A 26,495-nucleotide genomic window follows, 5' to 3' on the forward strand; every position below is an offset into this window, starting at 1 on the left:
GAAAAAAATCCATTATATTAAGCGTTATGTGTTGATTGCCCCCAATAAACAAGCTTGGCTTTTGGCATATTGACATAAGAACTCAGATGGCTAGCTCCAGTGCTGAGGAGACGATACAGAATGGACCTTGCTGGTAACATGACAGTAAAAAAAAGATTCTCACTAATACATGGAGGCCCAAACTAAAGTTGCAGAGTGACAGACCGATCCTTTTTTTTTTTTTAAGGAAAACTTTTGGGCATGTTTTAAATAAATTATTTCATTATTTTGTACCATCTTTGGTTGTAAACACAAGAAACATAGCAACATTTTCTCAGAAAGCAAAGAAATAGCACTCAAGTGATTCCCCCATATATTGATTTTGTGCTTGTCATAACTATAAAGGGAAGGGTAACAGCTCTCTGTGTACAGAGACTCCAAATCCTTTTACCTGTAAAGGGTTAAGAAGCTCGGGTAACCTGGCTGACACCTGACCCAAGGACCAATAAGGAGACAAGATACTTTCAAATCTTGGGGGGGGAAAGGCTTTTGTGTGTGCTCTTTGTTTTAACGGGTGGTTCGCTCTTGGGACTGAGAGGGACCAGACATCAATCCAGGTTCTCCCCATCTTTCTAAACAAGTCTCTCCTATTTCAAACTAGTAAGTAAAAAGACAGCAAGGCGTCTTAGATTTACTTTGTTTTCTCAACTTGTAAATGTACCTTTTTACCAGAGTGTGTATCTTTGTTTGCTGTACTTTGAACCTAAGACAGAGGGGGGTCCTCTGAGCTCTTTAAGTTTGATTACCCTGTAAAGTTATTCTCCATACTGATTTTACAGAGATGATTTTTACCTTTTTCTTTAATTAAAAGCCTTCTTTTTTAAGAACCAGATTGATTTCTCCTTGTTTTAAGATCCAAGGGGGTTTGGATCTGTATTCACCAGGAGTTGGTGAAAGGAGGGTGGAGGAAGGAGGGGGGATGGTTAATTTCTCCTTGTTTTAAGATCCAAGGGGGTTTGGATCTGTGTTCACCAGAGAATTGGTGAAAGGTTTCTCAAGGCTTCCCAGGGAGGGAATTCTTGTGATGGTGGCAGCGGACCAAAGCTAAGCTGGTAGATAAGCTTAGAAGTTTTCATGCAGGCCCCTACATTTGAACCCTAAAGTTCAAAGTGGGGATCCAGCCTTGACAGTGCTCCAGTGGGATTTCATAGTATTGGTGATTATATCAGCCTATGATACATGCTGGAGTGTTTCAGAAGATCTTGAGCTGGCCATTCATGGCAGAGCTGGATGGTAATGAACCAAAAATGGGGCAAAAAGTGAGTTTGTTGTTATTATTGTGCTGAATGCCTCTATTAGTCTGTCTGAGAGATTCAGACCCCCTCGGAATTAATCAGCACCATTCTGAAGCTTAGGTGTCTTTTAAGAAGGCTGCCTTCAAAGTAATGAATATTTGCAAACTAAGTATATCAACACTGCAAAAAACAAACAAAACAAAAACCCTGTGGCAGCAAGTCTCAGAGCTCAGGTGGACTGAGTTGAGCTCACACTGTGGGGCTAAATATAGTGAAGATGTTCCCGTTCAGGGCTCTGAGACCCGCCCCCAATACTACAAACCCTTATGCATGTGAGTAGTTTCACTGAAATCAATGAGACTACTCATGCTTAAAGTGATGCACATAAGTGTTTGCAGGATCAGGACTAAAGCTTCCTTTCTTTGTAAGCTTTCCTACAAGCAGTTAATTTCATTTGTAGCCTGGTAGTATGGAAATGTTACATCCTATAAAGCATCATGTTTCTTTCCTAGCACAGATGTTTTTTCTACCGTTCTGTATTTTAATTTGACAGAGAGGGAATGTTCAAGCACTGGCATTCAAAAGGGCCAAACCACCTGTCTAGAACCTATTTAGAATAGAAAGAAGAAGAAAGCTGGAATGTATCTTGGGACAGTAGAGTCCAAAATATTCTGATAATTCACTTATTTAGATATTAATTTCTTCTATACACTCATTTTCAGTTTTTCCAAGTCAGTTAAATAAATGAAGTAAACAATGGATTCTTTCTGTAATATGGTTTCATTGCTTTTCCCCCCACATATAAAGGAAGCAAATTCTTTGTAGTTTTTAAATATCTGTAACTTCTTACAAATAAAAGAAAAATAAGGTATCTGAGAGAGAACAAATTACATAAAATTGTGCATAATTATGCAACCAGCATCTTGAATATAATTTCAAATATTTGTTTATTGATGGTTTTCTGATTCTATACTCTGTCCAAGTGTCATAAAAAAGATTTATTTTGTGTGTGTGTCTTAAATACAGTGGGCTTGTAGTTTATTCTGAAGGACCATTGAACTTGGACCGCAAGCCAGAAGATATGTCTGAGCTTTTCAGACCCTTCCATACTTTGCTAAGGAAAATAAGGCAAGTAATAAAAGATTTCTGTTTCTTGAAATTACATCTTTCCTAGGGTGAAAAATGAGAGGACTAAAAATTACACATAAAAAGGAAAATGTTTCAAAAACTATTTCTGTGCTTACTCTGTTACAATAATTTACCTCTTTTTTTCCTGTGTATCTTTTGTATACCCAGCAGTCAGTTGAGCTGATTTTCTTTACTCTGGTATTTTCTAACTTCTTCCAGTTCTATTTTACCCCTTTTTTAATCATTTTATTCTGTTTGTTTTTCTTTATTTTTGATCGTTCTGATAGGTGGTGGATGGCTGCAATATTGAAGCTAGACATTTATAGTTTTCGTTAACTGTTATGTTTCTGTTTTAATTACATTTATTTTACATTTTTTGTTTAACTCAGTATGATATGATGCAATACACAGGTAGTGATTTATTAGATTATTTCCATCTGTAATTTCTATTAGATTAGTGGTTATCAGACTTTTCCATATTGTGGACCACTTCTTAAATAATCGATCATTTCCTGCACACCTCCTTTCCCAACCTCCAAATCCCAATATCTCTTGGAAACTATGGTGTTTGGTTTAATTAAAAGTAATGACAGGATAACATCAGGGAGAAGGAATAGAGCTAACCTCACTTTAATGAGATGGTAGGTTACCTCCCTCCATTTTTGTCTAAACAGTTTTTCTGGGTGTAAGAGCTTAGGGTCAGATTTTTAAAGGTATTTTTGGCACCTGGTGGGATTTTCAAAAGCACCTTGGTGCCTAAAACTCCTTGTTTTCAATAGGTGTTAGGCAATTAGATGCTTTTGAAAATCCCATTAAATACCCTTAAAAATCTGGCCCTTACGGGCTAAATTTTCAAGTGACTCTATTTTGGGTGCCTCAGTTTTGGTGCCCAATTTGAGACTTTTTTAAAGGGGCCTGATGTTCAGATTTGCTGTGCTCCCACCTCAAAAAATCAGGACCCTTTAAAGTGTCTCGGCTGAAATACTCAGGCTCTTAATCACTAGAAACTTCTTAAAATGTAAGCCTCTGTTTTAATAGTACTGAATGTCCTCACACTGCACGCGGGTTCCACTGTTCTAAATTTTTCTAGATCATTTTGCAATATGGTTCTGTTCCCCTATGTGTTTGCCATCCATTGAATTTTATGTTTAGCCAAAATTTGATCACAACTGAGGTTACAATACATCACAAACACAGAGAAATGAAGCTACACAAAGGGACTGTGCAGAGTCCTGAAAGATGTTTGTTTTTGTGTTTATTTTTATCAAAAAAGCTTCTAGAAATCCTAAGAGAATCCAGGACTAGGCTACAACTAGCAGAAAATAGCCCTGCTTAACAATGAACAGATGCTTCCCTGTTATGGAAGCAGCTCAACCTAGTTCATGGACCGCAGTTTGAGAATCTCTCTAATAGGTCATCTATTCCTTTATCCTGCATATGCAGGATTGTTCAATACAGAATGGGCCAGATTGTAAACCAGTGTGAAGTGGCTAAGCTTCATTGACTTCACCTGAGCTATCCTGATTTGCACAAGCTAAGAATCTAGACATGTATTTTTAGTGTTTTGTCTAATCTAGTTTTAAATGTCCTAAGCGATGCAGCTTGCACTATTTCCCTTGTGTGTGTTCCATAGCCTGGATCTATTCAATGTGAGAGAGACTAGGTAATATCTCCTCCTCCAATTTACCTCCTCCTGCTTGTTTACATCTTTGAAAACCTTTAATTTTGTTACTGCTTTTCCCTGAACACCCTCTAGCTTGTCTAGATTTTTCTTTAACATGCATTATTATGACAAGGAAGAAAAAATATGTTGGACTAGGTTTTTCTGTAGCCAGAAGCAGTATGTGATTGTAAATTGCAGTACTGACACTAAAATCAATCAGGTTATTATAGGTTATCTTGAACTGTACGGACATTGATATGTATAAATAAAATTACAATTTTAATCTTTTCTTAATCTGTGAGACTTAATTACCATAAGTACTCATCCACTTTTCTCTCTGTTTACAGTTAATGATACTTTATTAGTTTGAGAGATTTAGATGGGGGAAATATTCAAACACACAAATTGATTTCTAACACCCATGGAAAGTCAATGGGAGTTCAGCACATAACTCCCATATGTGCCTTATGCAAAATCTCCCCTGATATCTCTGTCTAGAAGACATATACTATAGATATGCAAGTACATGCACAATATTGATCTTTTGGGTAGTTATCCTGTATCTCACTGCTGAAATGGATACACATTACTATTACTACTTTGTAGTGATATTGATTTAAGAAAGCTGGGCATAAAGAAACAAATTATTGAGATGCAGAATTGATAAGGTGAAAATCTTTACCTAGAATAAAATCCTGAAAATACATTCTTTTGAATTTAGTGCTTACTATGATGAGAAATCCCACTGAATTTTGAAGTCCAATTAAAGTTGCATTAAAACAAAAAGTTCTATTTACTTCCAGTACACAACCATAACAAAAATTCCTAATCTAAGTTGCTCACATCCCCTTAGATTAATATGGAGATAATGTTTAAAATCTATTTTACTTGTCACTATTTGTATATTTTGTCTACTATTCTCATTTTACAATATAGACAATATTAAATCAGTTTTTGCTTTTGCTTAGTCCATTTCATTTTCAACTTTTCAAATCTTAATTGTTGGGTTGCAGTCATATCAGGATAATGTATACTTGTTCAATAACAACTATTTCTAATGCAATCTTTTTTAAAAATGGAAAACCTTTAGCTCAATCTCTAGTTTTGAAAAAGTCAGTTCTAACAAAATCTGAGCTTTGTGTCAAATTGGAGATTACAATATACTCCTTCTTAGGAAAGGGTCCAGATTTAAATGATCTGGAGTCAGTTTGCAAAATATTTTCAGTGAAGCAATATTTATTAGTGAACACAAAGAAAATCAAAGAAAATCATACATAAGCTATGTGAAATTATGTATAAACTTTGATGTGGTTAACAGTCTAGCTAGATAAGTCCAATTGGGCAATTATTGCCCCATCAGCAACGTCCCTGATGAGCTCTACCATCACCACTGTTCGTTTAAAACAACGACAGAACCATCTCCACAGGGTTCAGGATTTGCAGGGTCCTCAGCACTTTGGTAGTAGGAAGGGGGAAGGTGCTCCATCTCCTCCCCCTTCCCTATGAGTAACTGCCTTGGGGTTGTTTCATGGGCTTTCTTTGCCTTGTGACTGGTGAATTTAAACTCACTGGGTTGCAATTACTGGACGGGGGGAGGTTTGGGGGGGGACATATAAAGGAGATCAAGGGGGGAGGTCGGATGGGACACTTGTATTTCCATCCAGCAGTTAGACGTTAACTCACCCTCCAGCTACACTTTGGCTTTGTCACCAGTGAATAAGGGCAATAAAATGAGCTTCGGTGTGTTCTACTATTAAAATGCTCACATGCTGTATTGCAATACCATGCTTACTGTAAGACTATCAAAAACAACATATTGCAGCACATTATTGAATCCTATCAAATTTCAGTATAAAGTTCAATATTCTTTACCTATCAGCCAATTAGGTATTCATTCTTAATATAAAACAAAACACAAGACTTATTGAAATGCTTACGGTATGATTATAACACATCTGTCATGTTGAGGATCATTAAAGGAAATAACAGACACTGGGTTTACACTGCTCCCATTAGCTATTGTGAAATTACAGTATAGCTATTGGATTAGTAAAGTGTCTATTGGCTAGATAAATCCATTATATTCTCCTCCTGGGTGTCCTATTGCTGGGTTGCCTGATTTTCAAAGGTACAAAGCATCTTTGGAATCAGTGGGAATTGTAGATATCGAGTATCTCTGAAAATTAGGCTAGCAGTATTATCCTACTCTGCGTGCTATTTGCAAAAATAATTGTACTTTTTTCAAGTTCTGGTGCTCTAGGCCAGGAAACAAAATGTTTTTTAAATTTTTAAATGATACACATACAAGATGCATATATTATAATTATATTAATATTAACTTGGATACATACAGTTACTTTGCAGAAAAGTAGAGATCTAATACACACACTGTCATTACTGAATAATTTCAGCCAGATCTAAAATTCTGCAGATACCTTTATCTTTAATCTTTTATCAAAGCTCTGTGTCCACCTAGGGCTTGATCCTGAGCCCATTGAAATCAACAACTAGGCTCCCGTTGACTTCAGTGGTTCAGGATCAAGCCCCTAATAATCATATCAGTACATCATAAATACTATGTAACCCTTCTGCCCATCTAAGTTGGCAGCAACAAGGGCCGGGTTCTGTATCTAGGGGTTCCGTTTCAATAACACAATGCAAAACCGGCTCGAGCCCCCACCCAGTGACCTGGGACAATTACATACCACCCCCCCTGGGTACCTCTAAGAGGCAATACTTCCCCTCTCGCAAGCACGGAGTCTGAGTGTAGCAGAAAATGTTTAATGACATGAGGTAAACGACATCAGCATAAAATTGGAAAAACACCACCAACAGGATTCATAACACAAACCATGAGCAAAACCCACCCCAGCAAATTGGGCTGTGTCCTTTCCCTTTGGTTCTTGAATCCAGCAACCCAAAAATCACCCAGAGTCCCCAAAGTCCAACATCCCCAAAGTCTCTGGGGTCCAGCAACCACCCAAAGTCCCAAAAGTCCAACAACCCCCAAAGTCTCTGGGGTCCAGCAACCACCCAAAGTAAAGGGGGGGGGGCACGCAGGGTGTTAAGGGGCACCTTACGTGATCCGAGGCTGGCCAGCCGTCTGTTTCTCCGTGGGGGTTCCGCCGCAGCCTTTACCACGAGCCAGTCCACTTTCCTGCCATCCCACGAACTGCTCCGCTCTACAAGCTGCTCCGCTCCGCTCCGCTCACCGACCTGTGAGCCGTTCCAGCCGTCCCCGCAAACAGCTCCGCTCGCCGTTCCTTGGGCCACTCCAACCGGCCCCGCAAGGCTCCACACCGCTCGCTGCTCCTCCAGTCGTCCCCACAAATTGCTCCACCAGCTGCTGAGCAATATAGCTTCAGGCTCCCTCACTAGTTAACACAGCACTCAGTGATCTCAGCTCTTAATAACATCAGCTCTTTTGTGATTTCAGCTCTTAGTGATTTCAGCTCATAGTATAGTAGGGGAGCCCCAGTGCTGGTGCACCATTGGCCCAAAGTGAATTCAGCTCAGCAGCCTGTAACTAGACTTCTAAGGGAATCAAAGTTAGCTCTGACATTCCACAGTGGAGAGAGGAGGTGGTGCAATTGGTGTTTCGGACCCTCAGAGGGGGCCCATACCATCAGGTACAAATACCTGTCCCCATCCTCTCTCAATTCACTGGGTTTTGTAACCCATGCCCCTTGTCAAGCAAGTGCTACTTAGGTAATGATGAAGGACTCACTCAGTCCTTCTGTCATACAACAGTTCCACTGGCCTTGATTCACAGAATCAGGGTAACAAAACTTTATTCTTCCTGCCCCAATAATAGAGAAACTGGGGATCCCACACCAGCCAAAGTAACCACTTTCAGTTGCTGTGTTTCCTGCCAGGTGAGTGGGTGTGCCTATGCAAATAAGATCAGCCCCTGGAGTTCTTTTCCACACTCGCCATAATTCACCACCAGATGTCAGGGTAGAGCTCATCCTGACTCTGCTTACAACTATAACACCTCTGAATCCATTTCATACCATTTACTGTGAATGAAAATGTAATACATTGTATTCCCATCTCAGAATGTTGGGGTGATTTTGGATTTCTGCCATATGCAGCCTAGTTGTGCAGAGTGGAGAGGATAAGGGTGTATATCAGGTCTGTTTCTGGAGGGTGGGGTTTAGGGCGAGATCAGTTAATTGGAAGCTTAGTACTATATAGTACTAAGCAATCTGCACTCACACCCACGTCTTGCTCCTATGGGAACAGCTACACACAGGGAGGACTGACCCTCAGAGAGTCAATCAAAATTACCATTGCTTCCCTTCTTGAAGGGATGGTAACTTTAAACTCTGGACAGATCTCCATAGAAGCCAACAGATGTATGAAATCAATTCATCTCCTAGCTGCCTTGTCCTCATCCTCTCTTCAGCTGACTCTGCCCTTCTTGTGGGCTGGGCAGCCAGCCAGCTCCAGTGAGGGAGCAAGTTCTTCAGCCTGGGTTCTGCCAGCTGTGCGAAATGCTCTGTTGTTTTTGCAATAGGTAGAGTAACTACAGCTCATAACCACCACAGTACACAGAATCTTGCTTATTTTTTGCTCGTCTGCCGTATACAGTAGAAGACCAATTCTTTATTTTTCCAAATATAATTTGCCCTCATGTAATAATGTGTCTATTAGAATGAAGGCAGATGAACCCCCAAAGTGACTTTTATAGCCAATCTTTTTTCAAGTCCATCATAAAAAGGAAATATAGTGAAATTGTCAGAGTTGGCCTTCAGGTGCTCTACTTACTCATTTCTTGTGAATGATAAAACAAGGCGAGAGAGAGAGATTCAACCTTATTTTTTTCATAGTAATATCAGACTTGGTATACTGGATCAGACCCGAGGCCCATCTAGTCCAGTATATTGCCAGACGCTGGCCAGTACCAGAAGCTTCAGAGGAAGACATAAGAACCGTGCAGTAGGCGGATGTAGGATAATCAGCCCCCTGTAGTAGGTCTCGTCCTGATCTCTAATTGTTAGTAATTTAGCTTAAGCCCTGAATCATGAGGTTTAATACCCCCTCCCCTCCAGAAGTTGTTTATAATTATAAACAACTCTGGACATTCTTGATACATATGCAATTCCTTTTGGAATCTTGTTAAGTTATTGGCTTCAGTGATTTCATATGGCAATGGATCCCAAAGCCTAAATAAGTATTGTGTGGAAAAAGTATTTCCATTACTCAATTGCCTGTATCTTATAAGAAAAAGAAGCTTCATTTAGTCTCTGAAAAGTATCTCTGAAATCCTGGTAATTTTTCATCGACAGAGCAAAGGAAAAACAGAAATAACCGAATAGTTCCCTTTCACAGTGAAAGCAATTTCAGTTTATAATAAAACTTTTGTTGATATGTTTAGAATTGGTGACATGGAACAATTTGTTTAACAGGTTTACTTTTGGTTTAAGACATGAATTGTTTCCATTCTAATTATTGGAGTAATGGCAACAGAAGATTACCCAATTTTATCTGACAGGTTTTGTATAACAACTCTTTTATCTTCTTAGTGAGGATAATTACTGCTCTATAGTGTAAAGAATTTTCCTAAGAAACAATATCCAACGATTGTTAGTTAACTGCATATTTTAAATTTAATGCAAAAAATACACCACCTTTTAGCTATAACTCCATTAAGAACCTCTTGACTTGCATGCAAAAAATTTATAATTTATATATAGACACCGTATTATTCAGGTGTATAGGTATATGTTGGTGTGTTTGTTCATATGTATGTATATGTGTGTATGTAGAATTTAAAAAATAGATATTAATTATTTTTATTATAGTAGAACTTGGAGGCCAGGGCCCCATTGTGCTAGGTATTGTACAGATATCTAACAAAGAGGCCATGCCTGCCCCAAAACTTTAAAATTTAAATGTAAGGCTATCAACAGGTGGATAAAACAAACAAATGGGGGAACACAGAGAATCAATGAAATTATACATAGAAAACAGTGAGTCTAATAATTTAAAGTGCTTTAATTGATATAATTTTGGAACTAAAGTGATCGTACTTTATAAGTCAATATTTACCGGACTGTGGTATCTGAGATAGTGCAGACTGGGCCTAATTCAAACTGACTGAATTCAATGGGTGTCTTTTTCAGTTGACTTCAGTTGTTTTGGATCATGTCCTGTTTCTTTATACCTGGAATAAGAAATAACTGGAATATCTCAGATTCTGTAGTGTGACCACTGTTGGTAAATGCAGAGTTCTTTATAGCAACAATGTAGATATGCATGTGATTTTAAAGTAGCTTTGACAACATCAGGTAAGCTTCCAGCGGGACATAGTTGAGATACAGTAGCTCCTCGCTTAACATTGTAGATATGTTCCTGAAAAATGCGACGTTAAGTGAATCCAATTTCCCCATAAGAATTAATGTAAATGGGGAGGTTAGGTTCCAGGGAATTTTTTTTCCACCAGACAAAAAACTATATATTACATAGATATACACACAGTATACGTTTTAAACAAACAATTTAATACTGTTCACAGCTATGATGATTGTGAAGCTTGGTTGAGGTGGTGAAGTTAGAGGGTGGAAGAGGGTGGGATATTTCCCAGGGAATGCCTTGCTGCTAAATGATGAACTAGCACTCGGCTGAGCCCTCAAGGATTAACACATTGTTGTTAAGGTAGCCTCTCATCAAGGCAGCACGAACAGGAGGGAGCGGAGACAGCATAGCAGACAGAGACAGACACGCACCTTGTGTGTGGGAGAGAGCGAGAGATGCACATTTGCCCCTTTAAATAAACTGACGCACTTTTAAGTGCATTGTCTTTTTAAGTGAATCAGGAAGTTGAGACAGCAGCTGCTGCCCCAAGCTCTCTCTGTCTCTCTCTGTCCGTGTCCCCTCCCTGCTCTATATGGAGAAGAGGTAAGCGAGGTACAGGAGCAGGGAGGAGGGGGACGCTCTGACATTAGTCCCCGTTTTCCCCCCCTGCACAGCAAGCAGGAGTCTCTGGGAGCAGCTCCAAGGCAGAGGGCAGGAGCAGCACATGGTAGTGCGGGGAGGGACAGCTGAACTGCCGATTGATAGCCTGCTGGACGGCTGCAGCACAGGGAACTTAGGGGAGCGGGGAGCTGCCGGTCCACCCTGGTTCCAAGCCCCCACCAGCTAGCTGCAATGGGCTGCTCTTCCTGCAAGCAGTGGACAAAGCAGGCGGCTGCCAAACAACATTAGAAGGGAGCATTGCACAACTTTAAACGAGCATGTTCCCTAATTGATCAGTAACGTAACAATGTTGACCGGGATGACTTTAAGTGAGGAGTTACTGTACTCAGCTGATGTAAATAACCCCATTGAAGTCAATAGAGCTGCATCAGTTTACATCAGTAGAGAATTTGACTTGGTAAGAGCAAAATATGATCATGAGAACAAAGTAGATTCTTAGTCCGTGGAAAAATTTGGATAGTTGTTAAGTAGAGAGAGCCCTGAACAAAAACTCACCTCAGACACTGCCAAACTGGGGGCTGAGGTTCAAATCCAGATCAAAACGTTGTACGTGAGGACAATAAATTAATTAATAACTATAATAAGTGGCTAGAGGGTGGATCCTTTTTGAACTCTGCTACTACAGTACTTGCCTGGGACAACAGTTAAATCATATTTAACTTTTTTTACTAGAGTTTTTAGAGAATGATCTTTTATTTTAATATATTAATGTATTGTGTAAAGATTCAAATCCCTTGAGGCCCGGTTGCAATTAATGTTTCTAACTTCCTCTGGGTCAGATTCTTATTTATATGATGTAAACCAGAATCTAACCACTTCACTTTGTATGTGTGCATGTGTTTGCTCTATAAATACAATTATACCCTGATCCTGCTTCATTGACTTCAGTGAGATTCTTTATGAACGCAATCCTATGGAGCTCATAGCAAGATTGGGGATTCAGATTGTAAGCTTTGTGGCAAGATAATATCTTTAAAAAGGGGAACAAACAGCACTTGGGGAATTATAGACCAATCAGCCTAACTTCAATACCTAGAAAGATACTAGAACATATTATTAAAAAGTCATTTTGTAAGCACCTGGAGGATAATAGGGTTATAAGGAATAGCCAGCATGGATTTGTCAAGACCAAAGCATGCCAAACCAACATAATTTCCTTCTTTAACAGGGTTACTGCCCTAGTAGATGTGAGGGAAGCAGTAGATATGATATATTTTGATTGTAGTAAGGCTTTTGATATAGTCCCACATGACATTCACGTAAGCAAAGTAGGGAAATTTGGTCTAGATGAAATTATTATAAGATGGGTAAAAACTGGCTGAAAGACCATAGTCAAAGAGTAGTTAGTAGTTAGCTGTCAGACTGGGAGAGCATATCTACTGGGGTCCCGCAAGGGTCAGTCCTGTGGTGGGACTTTAAGACAGTCCTTACCATATTTTAAGACTGTTATCAAGAAGATAGTGATCTGTTGTTCTCCATGTCCACTGAAGGTACAATGAGAAGTAATGGGCTTAATCTGCAGAAAGGGAGATATAGATTAGAGATTAGTTAAAATTTTAGAGACTAGCAAATTTGTTTGAGCATAAGCTTTCGTGGGCTACAGCCCACTTCATCGGATGCATAGAATGGAACATATGAGGAGATATATATACATACAGAGAACATGAAAAGGTGGAAGTTTCCCTATCAACTCTAAGAGGCTAATTAATTAAGATGAGCTATTGTCAGCAGGAGAAAAAAACTTCTGTAGTGATAATCAAGATAGCCCATTTAAGACAGTTTGACAAGAAGGTGTGAGGATACTTAACATGGGGAAATAGATTCTATTTGTTTCTACTATATGTTCTACTACATGTTCCACTCCATTCTAGATTCTATTTCCCCTATTTCCCCTGGGGTGCTCGAGCTCCAACCCTGCGGACATCAGCTCTTGCCACCTCGTATTCGGTGGCGGAGTGCTGCGCACCAGTTTGGAGTCGATCCCGTCACACACCAAACTGGTGGATACGCAGTTACATGCTGCCATGCGTATCATCTCCGGCACCCGCGTCCGACTGCACTCCCATGGCTCCCAGTTCTGAGCAATATTGCTGCTCCTCATATCAGATGAGAGGTTGCCACTGGCAAGTTACTGGAGACAGTATGCGCCAACTCAAGCCTGCTGCTGCACAATGACCTTTTTAAACCACCAACTGCATGTTTGCCATCACTTTCCCCATTATGGTCTCATCCGCCACGCTAGGATGTTAGGGCAGAAACACTCTGGCGAGAGGAATGGATATCTGTTATAATCCCCAACCAGTCCCTCGTCACCGACCCCACAATTTGCCCGCCTGGTTTTGACCTGCCCCGTCGTCAAAGGTCCCTGTTGAACAGGTTCCAGACTGGGCAAGGTCTCTGTGCAGCCAACCAGTATAGCTGGGGCCTTCGTGACAGCCCTTTGTGCAGCTGCGGCACAGCACAGGCGATGACGCACACTGTCGAATGCCTGCTGACTAGGTTCAGCAGTGGCCTAGAAGAACTGCATCACGCCACTGAAGCTGCCATCGCTTGGCTAGACGACTATGCACACGCTAAATAAATATATCTTTGGAATAATCTGTGAGCACACTGTCACAGATCCTAGTGAGCGCCCCTTCCTGGCCATCCACTAGGATTGCTGTGAGGGAAATCCACGCCTCTGCTCTGGATCACTGGTGTGTTTGAAGCTCCTGGAGTACAGTCATGGCACCAACCTCAAGGTCCCCAGGCACACTCGCAGTGCACAGACCTTCTATCTGGCACCCTCCGTCCCTGAGTGTAGGAATCTCCTGTCCTGCTGCCTAGTCCCTCTGAGCTCAGTGCTGAACCTTCATACTCGCCAGTATTTAAACACTGCACTATCCCAGAACTCTGCCCCAAAGATGTGAAGCTTTGGTTTACAGTTTAACTCTCTCAAGGGCCTGCAGGAGTTGTGATGCAGTCTACACACACACGTTGTACCATCTAATGTCTTGGTGCTCCTTATATTTAATCATCTAAAGCATAGGGGAGTACAGATCATACAAAACAATAAAACATCCTGAACACAATAACCCTCACTAACTCCCCTTCCCTTGGGAGTCCTTGGGGGACCATGTGTTCAGGCAGGGAGGCAGGGTCCTCTGTTCCCTGGCCTAGACTGCCCCTGCAGCAGTTTTCCTCCTCTTACTCTGGTGCAAAATGGCTCTACCTCTCTCCCCAGTTCTCCCTATAAGTCCATTTACGGACTCCTGCTGGGGTCATCTGCTTTTGTTCTGCCTTTTAGTATTTTTCCATTACTCCCAAACCTTTCTCCCTTCAGACAAGAGGAGGAAGTCTCCCAAGTAGAGCATACCCATTGTCCCGAATTGTCTGTCTTTGAGTAGTGCAGATCACTCACCACTATCTCTGGCCTGGTGGAAAGATCATAAAACTGTAGGTCTGGAAGGGACCTCAAGAGGTCTTCTAATCCAGTCCCCTGCACTCAAGGTAGGACTGGACTAAGTACAGTATTATCTAGACCATCCCTGACAGGTGTTTGTCTAACCTGCTCTTAAAAATCTCCACTGACAGAGATCCACAACCTCCCTACGCAATTTATTCCAGTCCTTAACCACCCTGACAGGAAGTTTTTCCTAATGTAAAACCTAAACTGCCATTGCTGCAATTTAAGCCCATTGCTTCTTCTCCTATCCTCAGAGTTTGAGAACAATTTTTCTCCCTCCTCCCTGTAGCGACCTTTTATGTACTTGAAAACTTTTATCTTGTCCCCCCTCGGTCTTTTCTTCTCCAGACTAAACAAACCCTGTTTTTTCAATCTTCCCTCAGAGGTCATGTTTTCTAGACCTTTCATCATTTTTGTAGCTCCTCTCTGGATTTTGTCCAATTTGTCCACATCTTTCCTGAAATGTGGCGCCTAGAACTAGACACAATACTCCAGCTGAGGCCTAATCAGAACAGAGTAGAGCAGAAGAATGACTTCTCGTGTCTTGCTTACAACACTCCTGCTAATACATCCCAGAATGATGTTTGCTTTTTTTTTGTCCTTATTGAATTTCATCCTGTTTACTCAGACCATTTCTCCAGTTTGTCCAGATCATTTTAAATTTTAATCCAGTCCTCCAAAGCACTTCCAACCCCTCCCAGTTTGGTATTGTCTGTAAACTTAATAAGTGTACTCTCTATGCCATTATCTAAATCATTGATGAAGATATTGAACCGATCCGGACCCAGCATTTATCCCTGCATGACCCCACTCAATATGCCCTTGCAGCTTAACTGTGAACCACTGATAACTACTTTCTGGGAACGGTTTTCCAACCAGTTATGTACCCACCTTATTAGTAGCTCCATCTAGGCTATATTTCCCTAGTTTGTTTGAGAAGTGTAACAGGGTCGACGACTCACCTATGCGGCGCCTCCTGTTGGTTGTCCTGGGAATTAGCTTGTCTAGCACTCGGAGCGCCTCTTGGTGGCCAGTGTCTCGCCTGCCTCAGGCCCCATGTCCGTCCTGGACCCCAGTGCCCCTTACCCTGGGGTTCTGCCCCCCCGGCAGTCCCCACGCTCTGGGTCTCCCCTCCCAGGGGAACACCCATCCCTCTACACCCACCTTGCCTCAGTGGCTACTGCCAGTCATCATCTAGCCCCCTCTCACTGGGGCAAACTGCAGTCTGTAATAGCCACTCATTATTGGCAAGGGGGTCAGACCGACTGCCTCTACCTATTCCCGAGCTGCACCTCCCAGCCCCAATACCTGTGTAGGCCTTTATCAAGGCCTCAACCTGGGGAGTTGCCAAGCTGGAGCTCCCTGGCTCCTCTTGCCCTTCCACAACACTGCTCTACTTCAGGTACCCTATTCCCAGGCAGCTAGGCCCTTCTCCCTCCAAGGCTGGAGAGAGACTGACCCAGCTCCTCCCTGAGCCCTTGTAACAGGGCCAGGTGTGGCCTGATTGGGGGTTGGCCCCAGTTGTGGCTGCTTCCCCAATCAGCCTAGCCTTTTTCCACCGGAGCGGGGTAACTGCCCCGCTGCAAGAAGGTCATGTGAGACCATATCAAAAGCCTTACTAAAGTCAAGATATACTACATCTCCCACTTCCCCCCAGTCACAAGGCTTGTTACCGTCAAAGAAAGCAATTAGGTTGGTTTGACATGATTTGTTTCTTGACAACTCCATGCTATTACTTATCACTTTATTATTTTCTAGGTGTCTGCAAATTGATTGCTTAATTATTTGCTCTATTATCTTTCTGGGTACTGAAGTTAAGCTGACTGGTCTGTAATTCTCCAGGTTGCCCTTATTCACCTTTTTATAGATTGGAACTATGTTTGCCCTCTGCTGCTGCTTGATTGTGTACTTCCGGTTCCAAATGAGGTGTCTGGTTCACTGGTCAGTTCGTAAGTCTGGTGTTCATAACTCTGAGGTTCTACTATAATTTTTAACTTGTCCTTTCCCTATTTTAGCCTCTGATCCTAGGTCATTTTCACTGGTATTCATAGTCAGATGTCAACAACACTGCTAATTCATGGTGGATAGAAACACACACACACACACACACGCTTTCCATGATGCAGTAATTTCATCATACAATTTCATAAAATCATTCACAATTCAGAAGTGGTACAGACAGAACCCCCAATTCATTACTGACACTAACGCCATATGCATCAATCTTTGTATAATATTTAGCTATCAGACGGACTCGTAAACTTACAGATTTTTGAAATTTTATAATACATCGTGGTAACAAGACTGATTTTCAACTACGGAGGATAATTAGCCCTAGAGCGATTGCATGGTACCTTGTCTAACAAATTTACAACTGAACAAATTGCCAAACAAACATTAAACTTCAAGATTCACATGGAATGATTTATGCAGAACAAGAATAAGCATTATGGAATAAAAACAAATCTGCCAGAGAAAATGGGGAAGTGGGTGTAAGGTGGAGGACACAATCCACATAGTGTGATTATGGCTATAAAAGTGAATACAAAAATGGCACCTGGTGACTGCACGTGGCTGTATCCAAGTGTTTATTCTGAGTCATAGCTGCTTAGGTTTACTGATTTTAAAAAATCTGTATTTTATTACTGTTAACACTGTACAGTCAGCAGAGCTGCGGAAGAGCATATGCTGTCTTTTATTCTGCCTCAATTATTATCATCTAAGCTGTCAGCTACATTTTGATTCTACAGTTTTTGTTGTGTGATATCTGGTGATGTATGAGTCAGATATAACATGACTTATTTTCAGATAATATGTTGATGTTGCAGTGGTGGCAGTCCTAAAAATCTTGTTTAACCTTTAATGTAGTAAATTTGATATGGAAGTCATTGATTGAAAATAAATATGGATCCAGGAGATGTTTATTTTTTTGCCTTCAGTGACTTTTTGGACTACAATCACTCTCTTTATGGAGTTTTGATATGTGGATTGTCACAACCCCAGGTTTCCTATGACCCAGGGCACCCTACCCTCCCTTGTTAAAAGGACTAGGTTTGTGGAGCACTCCCTCCCTTCAAAGGCCATTGTAGAAATTCCAATTCACCACAGCTCCAGTACCGACTGAATTACAGAACTTGTAATATATTGTTTACAATTAACTCTGGTACTGATCACCTGGCAGTGCCCTCTGTCCTTTTCAAGCCCCATTTCAGTTTCTTTTTCATAAGCCACAGAGTCAGATGTTCTTCCAATGTGGTATCACTGCCACCTTCTCATAAGCCTGGATCTTTATCATTCCTGATGGACCAGTCTGTGGAATCTGGAGAGACCTTTCTTGGCAATTTTACCCAGCCCAGACAAAATCACTTCCACCTGGCAAGTCGCCTTCCCACGGTGGTCCTCCCGCTGCTCCAATCAACCCAATAGGCCCTCACAGAGTCCCGAAGTTTCAAGCCACTATCTTACTTCCACCCACATATTTTACGTCCCACATACCTCATACTTAAAATAAGATAAATGCAACATACACCGTTGTCTACATGGATATAATGCACATAATCGTAATAGCACTTTGCACTTACATAATACCTGCCATCTGATGATCTCTAAGCATATTAGGAGTGGCTCACTCCCTTTCCTGTGCTCTAGCCACAAGATTGTGCTGCCCCTAAAAATCACATGTACACATTTATACCACAAGGAAATCTTTTGTTTTTTTCAAGGCTAATGCAACGGGCATTTTTGTATTAAAGTATCAGTCCCAAAGATGACTTCTTTTTTTAACATGGTGTTTCCATTTCAGCATCAGGATATTATTAGTAAGAATGTAAATCAGGTTTTAAGATGTAAAGTTGAGAGCTGTTGTCTTGTAATTAAAGTACAAAATTGTCAAGGTAATGTTAAGTCTTTGAGCATCCAAAAAGGCTAGGAGCTCCACAGTGCTTTCAGGGCTTAATACCAGGTCAAGTGAAGTCAATGGAAAGATTCCCATTTATTTCAGTGGACTTTGACTCAAGCCTGATGGTGGATCAGTTAGATCGCGCTAGCCTTGTTTCCTTAAAGGTCTGCTATCCTCTACTCCCAAATGGGGTATTTGACCCCTGAAAGTAATTATCACTTAGTAGTAGAAAGAAGGAAAAAATAGAGGGTCTGATGAGTAATATATTGAAAAGGAAATTGCCCTATTGACAGATTATCAGTTTGTCATTGCTGTCCTGCCAAGTATCAGACAAGGGTAGTGTATGATTCCATTCCAGTTATGCCTCAGGATTCTTCAAATGACACAGCTTTGTGTTTACAAAATAAGTGTGGCTCTTAACTTTTCTTCATTTATCATTTGGATATGGAAAATGTTAAATGTAAGTAAAAACATGATTTATAAGTGGATATGGAAGTAACTCTGCAATGGTGTCCCAATATTGGGTGACAGATCTGAAGAAGACCTCTGTGTAAGATTGAAAGCTTGTCTCTTTCACCAGCAGAAGCTGGTTCAATAGAAGATATTTCTAAGTAAAATATATTAACTTATTCACTTTGTCTTCCTAAGTTTAGTCATATCTGCAACTGCTCTTTTTTCAGCTCAGTTCATCAGAATGTTGTATATTTTTTCTAAGGAAGCTTTTCCTTTAATGTAGATTAATAATGTGCTCAGTAACAATATTATTTGCAGAACTAAAAAGAGTAATGTCAGTAAATATTTTTCACCTCATGAACTCTTAAATATTATTTCAGCTGATTAAACAATGTCAAGGAATAAATGAAAGGATCACAATGCAAAGAAACACTAAGAGGAGGTGGAAAGAAAAGATGGGAAACTCCAATCTTTTGTCCTCTGTCAATTTCTCAACTATTAACTATGCATTAGTAATGGGAACCAGAAGGAATATGCTCATAGTAACCTACCTAGAAATATATTATTGTATAAAGTCTAAGAACAGATTAGGTCTTCTTCAAAACAGGTTTTGTAATTTAAACTATATTCTCAATTACAGTCTGAGATTTCCAATAAGTCAGCACTGCAAAGGGGACATTGATTAATGTTTTTAATACGTTCTTTGTATCTGCCCACGTAATAGCTTGGGAAATTTTAACTATACTCTTGAGTGCAATAACCTTCACTGACTAGTTCTCAGGAAGGTGTCAGTGCCCTAACCAAATTACAGTATGTGTGGTTTTAATTCAAGCTAGTAATATATTTAAAATGTGAAACATTATTTTTGAACCCCAGATGACTAAATGTTTGGGGTTTTTTTGCAGCAAGAAAAGAGACAATATTTTATTCTCTGTTTTCCAGCATAGTCCTGGGTTCAAGTGTAGGAGAACACACATACTCTGAATTAGAATGTACAATGCACTTAGAATTCTCCAGCTCCAAGTGCTAGCTAATACTTTTCTGTGTCTATTTCCAAATTCTGCATGTGGATTTCTTTTCAGACAGAGAAAGCGACTAATAAGATCTGTAATGCAGTCACCCTTTATGAGTACAAACTGCAACATAATGTCTCCATTTTTCGCTTTGTAGGGATCTGCTTCAGACCTTAACTGATGATGAGCTGCACACACTGGAACGTAACCTCTGCATATCCCAGGATGTGGATTTTCCTGTCAGAACAGATCCTGAAGTGCCCACTGTCAGTACAACTGCCTTAGCTGCAACTTTGCCTGCTGAGGAGCTTTCAGCAAAAGCTGAAAACACAGAGGCTGAGCTAGCCTGCTCTATGCAGTATGATGAACAGGAATTGGAACAGCTGAATAGGATGGTCCACAGGGTTGGAGATGAGATGTCTTCCCTGCTTTCCCCACCAAGTGTCTGCCAGTCTCCAGCACATAGACCTGGCATAAGAAATGGCTCCAGCACAGAGACCTCACCTAACAGGCAACATCTTGACAACTTAATTGACGAAGATGAGAGAGTGTTTTTTATGGATGATCTGGATGGAGCAGGAGAAGCTCTTGCTGGGTTGGATTCAGCCAATGACACATTTGCATGGGTGAATAACCCTTGCCACAATTCAAAGCAGAATGTGCAGCACAGGGACCCTCTAGTGTATGACAATGGTCATCAAACAGAAGAGACTTTACTTTTAAGAGAGGCAGAAAGCGATTTAAGCAATAATAACAATATTGAAGATGGCAAACAGATGACTTGTATCTCAATTCAAAATTCGTGCAGTTGTTTAGAAGGCCCTGATTCACAGTTATACCTCAATGGCTGGGATACATATGCTGATGCAGAGACAGCAGAAATGATAGCCCATAGGACGGGTGGAATGAAGATATCTGCTACTGTAATATTTAATCCCAAATCTCCCTCTACTTCAGAATCCCCAGTAACAACACCAGAAGTAGCTATCAGTTGTGTTCCTGGGTCTTCTGATTCTTTAGCTGGTGAAGAGGAGAGTGAATCCCATAAACTCAGCATAGCTGCCACAAATTGTCTAATTAATTCCTGTGTGTGTTGTGGCAGCTGTGAAGACAGTAGGGAGGATAATATTGACCGTTTAAAGACCAGACATTCCCCAGGAAAAGTTATAAATGCTTCTTATAGTTTAGTAAAATCTAAAGAAAAGGACCATATAGATAAACTGGATAGTGCAGTCTCTGCACAGGAGGCGTTAAAAACTGAAACGTCTCCTGCTTTGCTAGCAGAAAGAGATTCTGGCAGAGAAGAACAGAAACTGTCTAACTCCTCTAAGTGCCTGGCACATTCCTCAGGTTCACAGCTGGGAGCAGAAAATGGATCACAAGTAGAGGCGGAAATCTCAAATCAGCAAAAGAAATGGGAGAAAAGAAGGCAGCTAAGTCAAAAGCAATCAGAGAACAATGAAGAAAGTAGTAGTGAAAGAATAGCAAAGGATGACATTAAATCAAGATCTAGTTCAAGGTAAGAACAACTTGCAATGATTTTATTGTCTCAGGACTTGCATACAAAATACCTAATTGTAACATAGTGATTTATACTATGCTTTCCTTAGCAATGAGGGCGCACATAATGTTAGCTGATTTTTAAAATAATAAAATGTTAAAGGACAAGGAATTGTTGACTATAAAGGAAAAATTTTTTTACTACTTTTAAAAAATACTTTTTACTGTACTATCAGATTTATTTTTTGTGCCAACTATGGAAGGCATTTTCAGCAACTGTTTGAAACTCTCTTTAATCTCAGGTCTTTATATTGTCCCCTGAGCTATGAAATAAATTCATTAAATAGCATCTGAGCTGTTTAGCTTAACAAAGAATTGTCCTGTAAGAATGCAATCTATTTTAATTTTATTTAAAGTTTAACATAATTCTGTTTTGTGATATGTTTGAAATTACATTTAACACAGTGGTTCTCAAACTTTTGTAGTGGTGACCCTTTCACACAGCAAGCCTCGGAGGGTGACCCCCTCATAAATTAAAAACACTTTAAAAAATATTTAACACTATTATAAATGCTGGAGGTGAAGCGGGGTTTTGTGTGGAAGCTGACAGCTCACGACCGCCCACGTAATAATCTCGCGACCCCTGAGGGGTCACGACCCCCAGTTTGAGAACCCCTGATTCAAGATGATACATTATTATATACAGTGTATGATCCTTTCTACATTGTTACATAACATAGTAGACTACTATGGCAAAACTGGTAGTAATAACTTGTATGATGGGTCGAAATACAGATTTTGATATTTTAGTCTCATCTTTTGATATTTAACTTACTAATAGAGCTGGTCAAAAAATACAAAGTAGTTTCTCAAAAAATTCAAATTTGTTTTCATTTAAAAGTGAACAAAACAGAACCCTTTTTATTTTTTCAATATTTTTTGTTCTTTCAAAATGTTATTAAGAAGATTATCAAAACCTTTAGAAATGGCTATTTACAATTTTTGTTTGCTGAAAACCAGGTGTTTTGGTAAATTATATTTGTTTGTCCAAACACTCAGTTTTTGATAAATAAAAAAATAAACTGTTTTCAGTTTTTTTTTTAACTCCAAAAGTCATGAATATTTTATGTGGAAAATGGAAAAAATGTTAAATGTCACCAGTTTCCTCTCCCCCCCCGCCCCCCGAAAAGATATTTTGTTTCTGCGGGGGCGGGAGATGAGGGGAGACCCTTTTTCAACAAAAAAAGTTTCTTTTGAAAAGTTCTAACCAATTACTTTTTAATCATTACGGCATTTGACATCTATAGCTTTTTTTCATCTTCAGAGCATTTAAGAACACTAGCTAATTAATCCCCAAGGTAAGCAAACGTTATTATCGTCATTTTGCAAATGGTAATGGGAAACCAAAGTGGAGCAGTTAAATGATTTAGTTAAGGCTACTTAGTGAATACATATCACTAAGATTGGAACTCGGCATCTTCCAGATCCCAGTCCAGTTCTCAGACCAATAAAGAACACAGCTCATTCCATCAATGACAATTTTATGTATAAAACTTGTACAAGGAAATGAGAATTTCCTGTATATTTTTTATTATAGGGAGGGACCTTGCAGACTCCCAACACTTGTGCAGGCTTGCAGACACCAGTCTGGAACTGTTGGGTTAGTTATTCACATAATGTGAGTGCAAGGCAGAAGTGCTACTTTCAATTGTACCAAGAATTCCGAGTCCATCTTGCTGCTGATTTCTAAAATTCTCTCTGTGACTCACTCAGAAGAGGTTGCAGGAGTACATTTCTATGCTATTGTGTCTGGAAAGAGATATTTGCCAGAGTAAATCAAAACACAGCTCAGTGGTGCAGAATGAGGTTCAAAGTGCACAATGAGCTACTACTTATTGGGAATTTTTCCTAGCATGACATTTTATTCTAACTTGCACTGTAGTAGAAGCTTTCAGAAGCTCTTGAAGAAAAGGAATCTGAATCTTCCAAACCTGAAGGACATGAATAATTGTATTAGCTATATGCATCTTTACTAATGTGCCCTCCTACACAGTCTAGGATTAGCACCTGTGTTTTCATGAAGCTGATGGCAGTAGTGCTGTCCCATGTGAAAGCACTGCAGTCATGCAGAACATTGGTGAATGCATAGTGTGGAGAAGTGCAAACATAAGTTCAACAGACACTAGAAGTTAACTCCATATCATTTTAGGGGAGTAAAATGTCCTCCACGCATCCTGTCTTTTTTTTAATTCTGAGTTCTGGCTTCAGATGCCCCTTTGTTCTAACGTAACTATAACTATTACTATTGTCTAATGGTTCTCCTGTTTTAATGTCCCTTTCTATTTCTGAGTGCTCTGGAAGCTTCATCTAATGAAGATTTACAGAGACTGTAAACTCTTGGGACAGGGACTGTCTTTTTGTTGTGTACAGTGCCTAGGGTAACACAGTGGTGTTCCGATCCCTGACTGGGACCTCTAGGCACTACCTCACAGTACAAAAGTTACGGAAATAAAAGTATTAAATAAGAATGATACCAATAGAAATACCAATATTAAACGTAATAATACTAATAGTGAAAATGGAACTTAGGGTCCTCTGTGCCAAAATATTTTGATATAATATAATAGGTGCTGTCACCTGCTATTCATGCAATGTGAGCAACTAACCCAACAGTTCCAGTCAAGTATCTCTGATACACATAAACATAATTAACTGGTAAATAGTCTTATTGTTCTAATTGCTAGCACTGTTTCTGTGGCCTCTACTATCGGAGCCAGACTTGGGAAATGTAATCACTACATATGTCCATATTTTGTTGCTTTCTGACACTTGTAAAATCACTTTTCTACATTTTAAAACATTTACTGTGCATTTCAGCTACTTTAAACTAGCAGTGTGTGCTGCTGTACATACATGCTAATAATCCCTCTTACAAACAAATCACATTCCTTGCTTGTAATATCCTTTCCAGATAGAGTTTAACATTATCCATTTTATTATTTTGAAATATGTATGATTTTTAGGCTTGTAAATATTTTCTTGGATTTTATGACAACTTTTAAAACCATGCAACAGAAATATTCAGTGAATTTCATGGTAGAAAATGACTCATGGCCTGAATCCTTTTTACAAACTCACTAATTTTATCCTTTTGGATAGTCAAATGAAAGAATACAATCCTTGGGAATATAATCTTGTTTAAAAATATTTGATATCACCTTTAATTCTAGTGTCTAGACAGTACTGCTGCACACTGCTGAAATACCTGTTACAAAGCCACAAATGAAGAATTTGACTACTTTTTGGGTGAGATGTGCATAAAAGATATTAAGTGGCATCTGGACATTTCTGCAAAAAAAAAACAAAATACTGTATCTGCAAGGAGCATTGATTGAAGTCATATGCTAATAGAGAGGGAATGAGAAAAAACATGATACTTTACACAGGTCTACACTTTGTGCAGGCATATGAAGAAGAGCAACAACTGTCAAAGGTTCATGGCAAACCAGAGAGTACACAGAGCAAATGCTATCCAGGACTAGCTTACTAACATTAATTGATTAAATTTAGCTATCTCAACCTTTTGATTATAAGACCATAAGAAAGTGTACTTACTCATTGCATACCATTGTTATTGATAGCAAACAACTACTCCATCTTCACATATGCACACACTTTTGTTAGGAGTAGACATAGTTTAGGAATACCCAAACATATGAGATTCTCATTCATTTAGATTACCACATAAATAGTCCAATAGTTGGTTCAGTAAGATATTACCTCACCCACCTTATATCTCTAATATCCTGGGACTAACACGGCTACACCACTGCATACATGAATACTCACAGATATATAAATATCTACCATTGGGTTTGTTTCTTGGCTATGTGCGTCATTTGTCGTGCCAGTTGAGGTACAAGAAGGAACAGCATCAGTCTCCTCTTACTCTTTGTTCCCCGGGTAACTAATCACTGATATTTAATGGTTCTTTTAAAAGAGGAATGTCATCTTGGACCTCTCTATAACTGCTTCCTCCGATGTGCTTGTGAATGTTACCTTAACAGTGAGCGAAGTGTTTAAGACACTGGATTATTTTCAGAATGATAAATTCTTTAGCTAGAACAGTAAGCAGTGTAATAAGCATGGGAGAACCACAGCAAATGTTAATTCATCAGATTGACAAGTATATTTACTTTTCAGTCATTGAAAATCAACTAAAAGAAAAGAGAAGTTTCTATGCCCTGGCTCAATCAAACAGCTATCAGATGTGCACATAAATGAATGGTAGCATGAGCATCTTCATTTAGTGAGGTCTATGGTAATAGTAAAGAATATAACATCATTTATATATATGCTTTCTCTGATCCAACCAGGATTATTGTATTTAGCGTGTCCAGGTAACATAGGACCTTACCACACACATTTATTTTGCAAATACCCAGCTCAGCCAGCTGCTCTGAACTTCTTGATCCAGCAGAGTTGATTGGTAAGTCATCATTCAATCACATTTGATATACCATTAAAAATTCTTCTGTTGTACATAATCAGATTTGTCTTTTTGACATGTGTCTACTTTGTTTTTTGTAGGTAACAGCAGATAGTCCTTAACTTCCAGTCTGACATATATTTCTCTCTTTTTCCCTATTTCCCTGTAAGTATGTTGAAGAAATGAAACATGCACAACATTAAATGATTCACAGGCAGCAGCATTAGTATTATGCAGATATAACTGTAGTGCTTGTAAAGATCTGGTGAACCTGTGATTTGATGCAAAGACAGCAAATATGAAGTACAAGCAGTTGTGTCACACAAAGTAGAAACCCCTGAAGGAAGAAATAGCAGAATAGCTACAGAATACAGAATAGCAGATCAACAGTAAGTCAAAAGACTATAATAGAATTATGCAACAAAGAAATGTGTTAGGGAAAGAAAGGCATGAGAGTCACTGAAGGAGTGTTTAGATCTGTATTTCATGTTTTTCAAACTGTGAATAAGTTAGAATAAGTAAAATGCTGAGTCTGACTATCACATTACTCTCCCCTTTATGAAGAGGTATACATGGTGGAAGACATTCTTTAGTTTTGGAGTTTGAAGAATCATTGAAAAGCTGGATTATTCTTCCACATGTCAAATAAGG

At 39.6% G+C, this 26,495-nt stretch overlaps 1 protein-coding gene across 3 annotated transcripts in view; it reads left to right on the forward strand.

Moving 5' to 3' along the window:
* The window catches only part of ZFYVE28 (zinc finger FYVE-type containing 28), a 288,813-nt gene that overhangs the window by 207,958 nt on the left and 54,360 nt on the right, over positions 1–26,495 (forward strand). For 2 of the 3 annotated variants that reach the window (XR_003369620.2, XR_003369619.2), the window contains exons 7-10: positions 2,301–2,402; positions 20,013–21,374; positions 25,732–25,844; positions 25,946–26,009. Coding sequence is in view for 1 of the 3 variants with exons in the window: in XM_026648078.2 (XP_026503863.1) it covers positions 2,301–2,402; positions 20,013–21,374 (1,464 nt within the window). In the remaining 2 variants the exon portion in view is untranslated. The remainder of the gene's footprint in view (positions 1–2,300; positions 2,403–20,012; positions 21,375–25,731; positions 25,845–25,945; positions 26,010–26,495) is intronic. The other variant, XM_026648078.2, reaches the window with a different exon arrangement.

This window comes from Terrapene carolina, unplaced genomic scaffold (assembly GCF_002925995.2).
Source record: "Terrapene carolina triunguis isolate 2854851 unplaced genomic scaffold, T_m_triunguis-2.0 Scaffold66, whole genome shotgun sequence".
NCBI classification, from domain to species: Eukaryota; Metazoa; Chordata; order Testudines; family Emydidae; genus Terrapene; species Terrapene triunguis.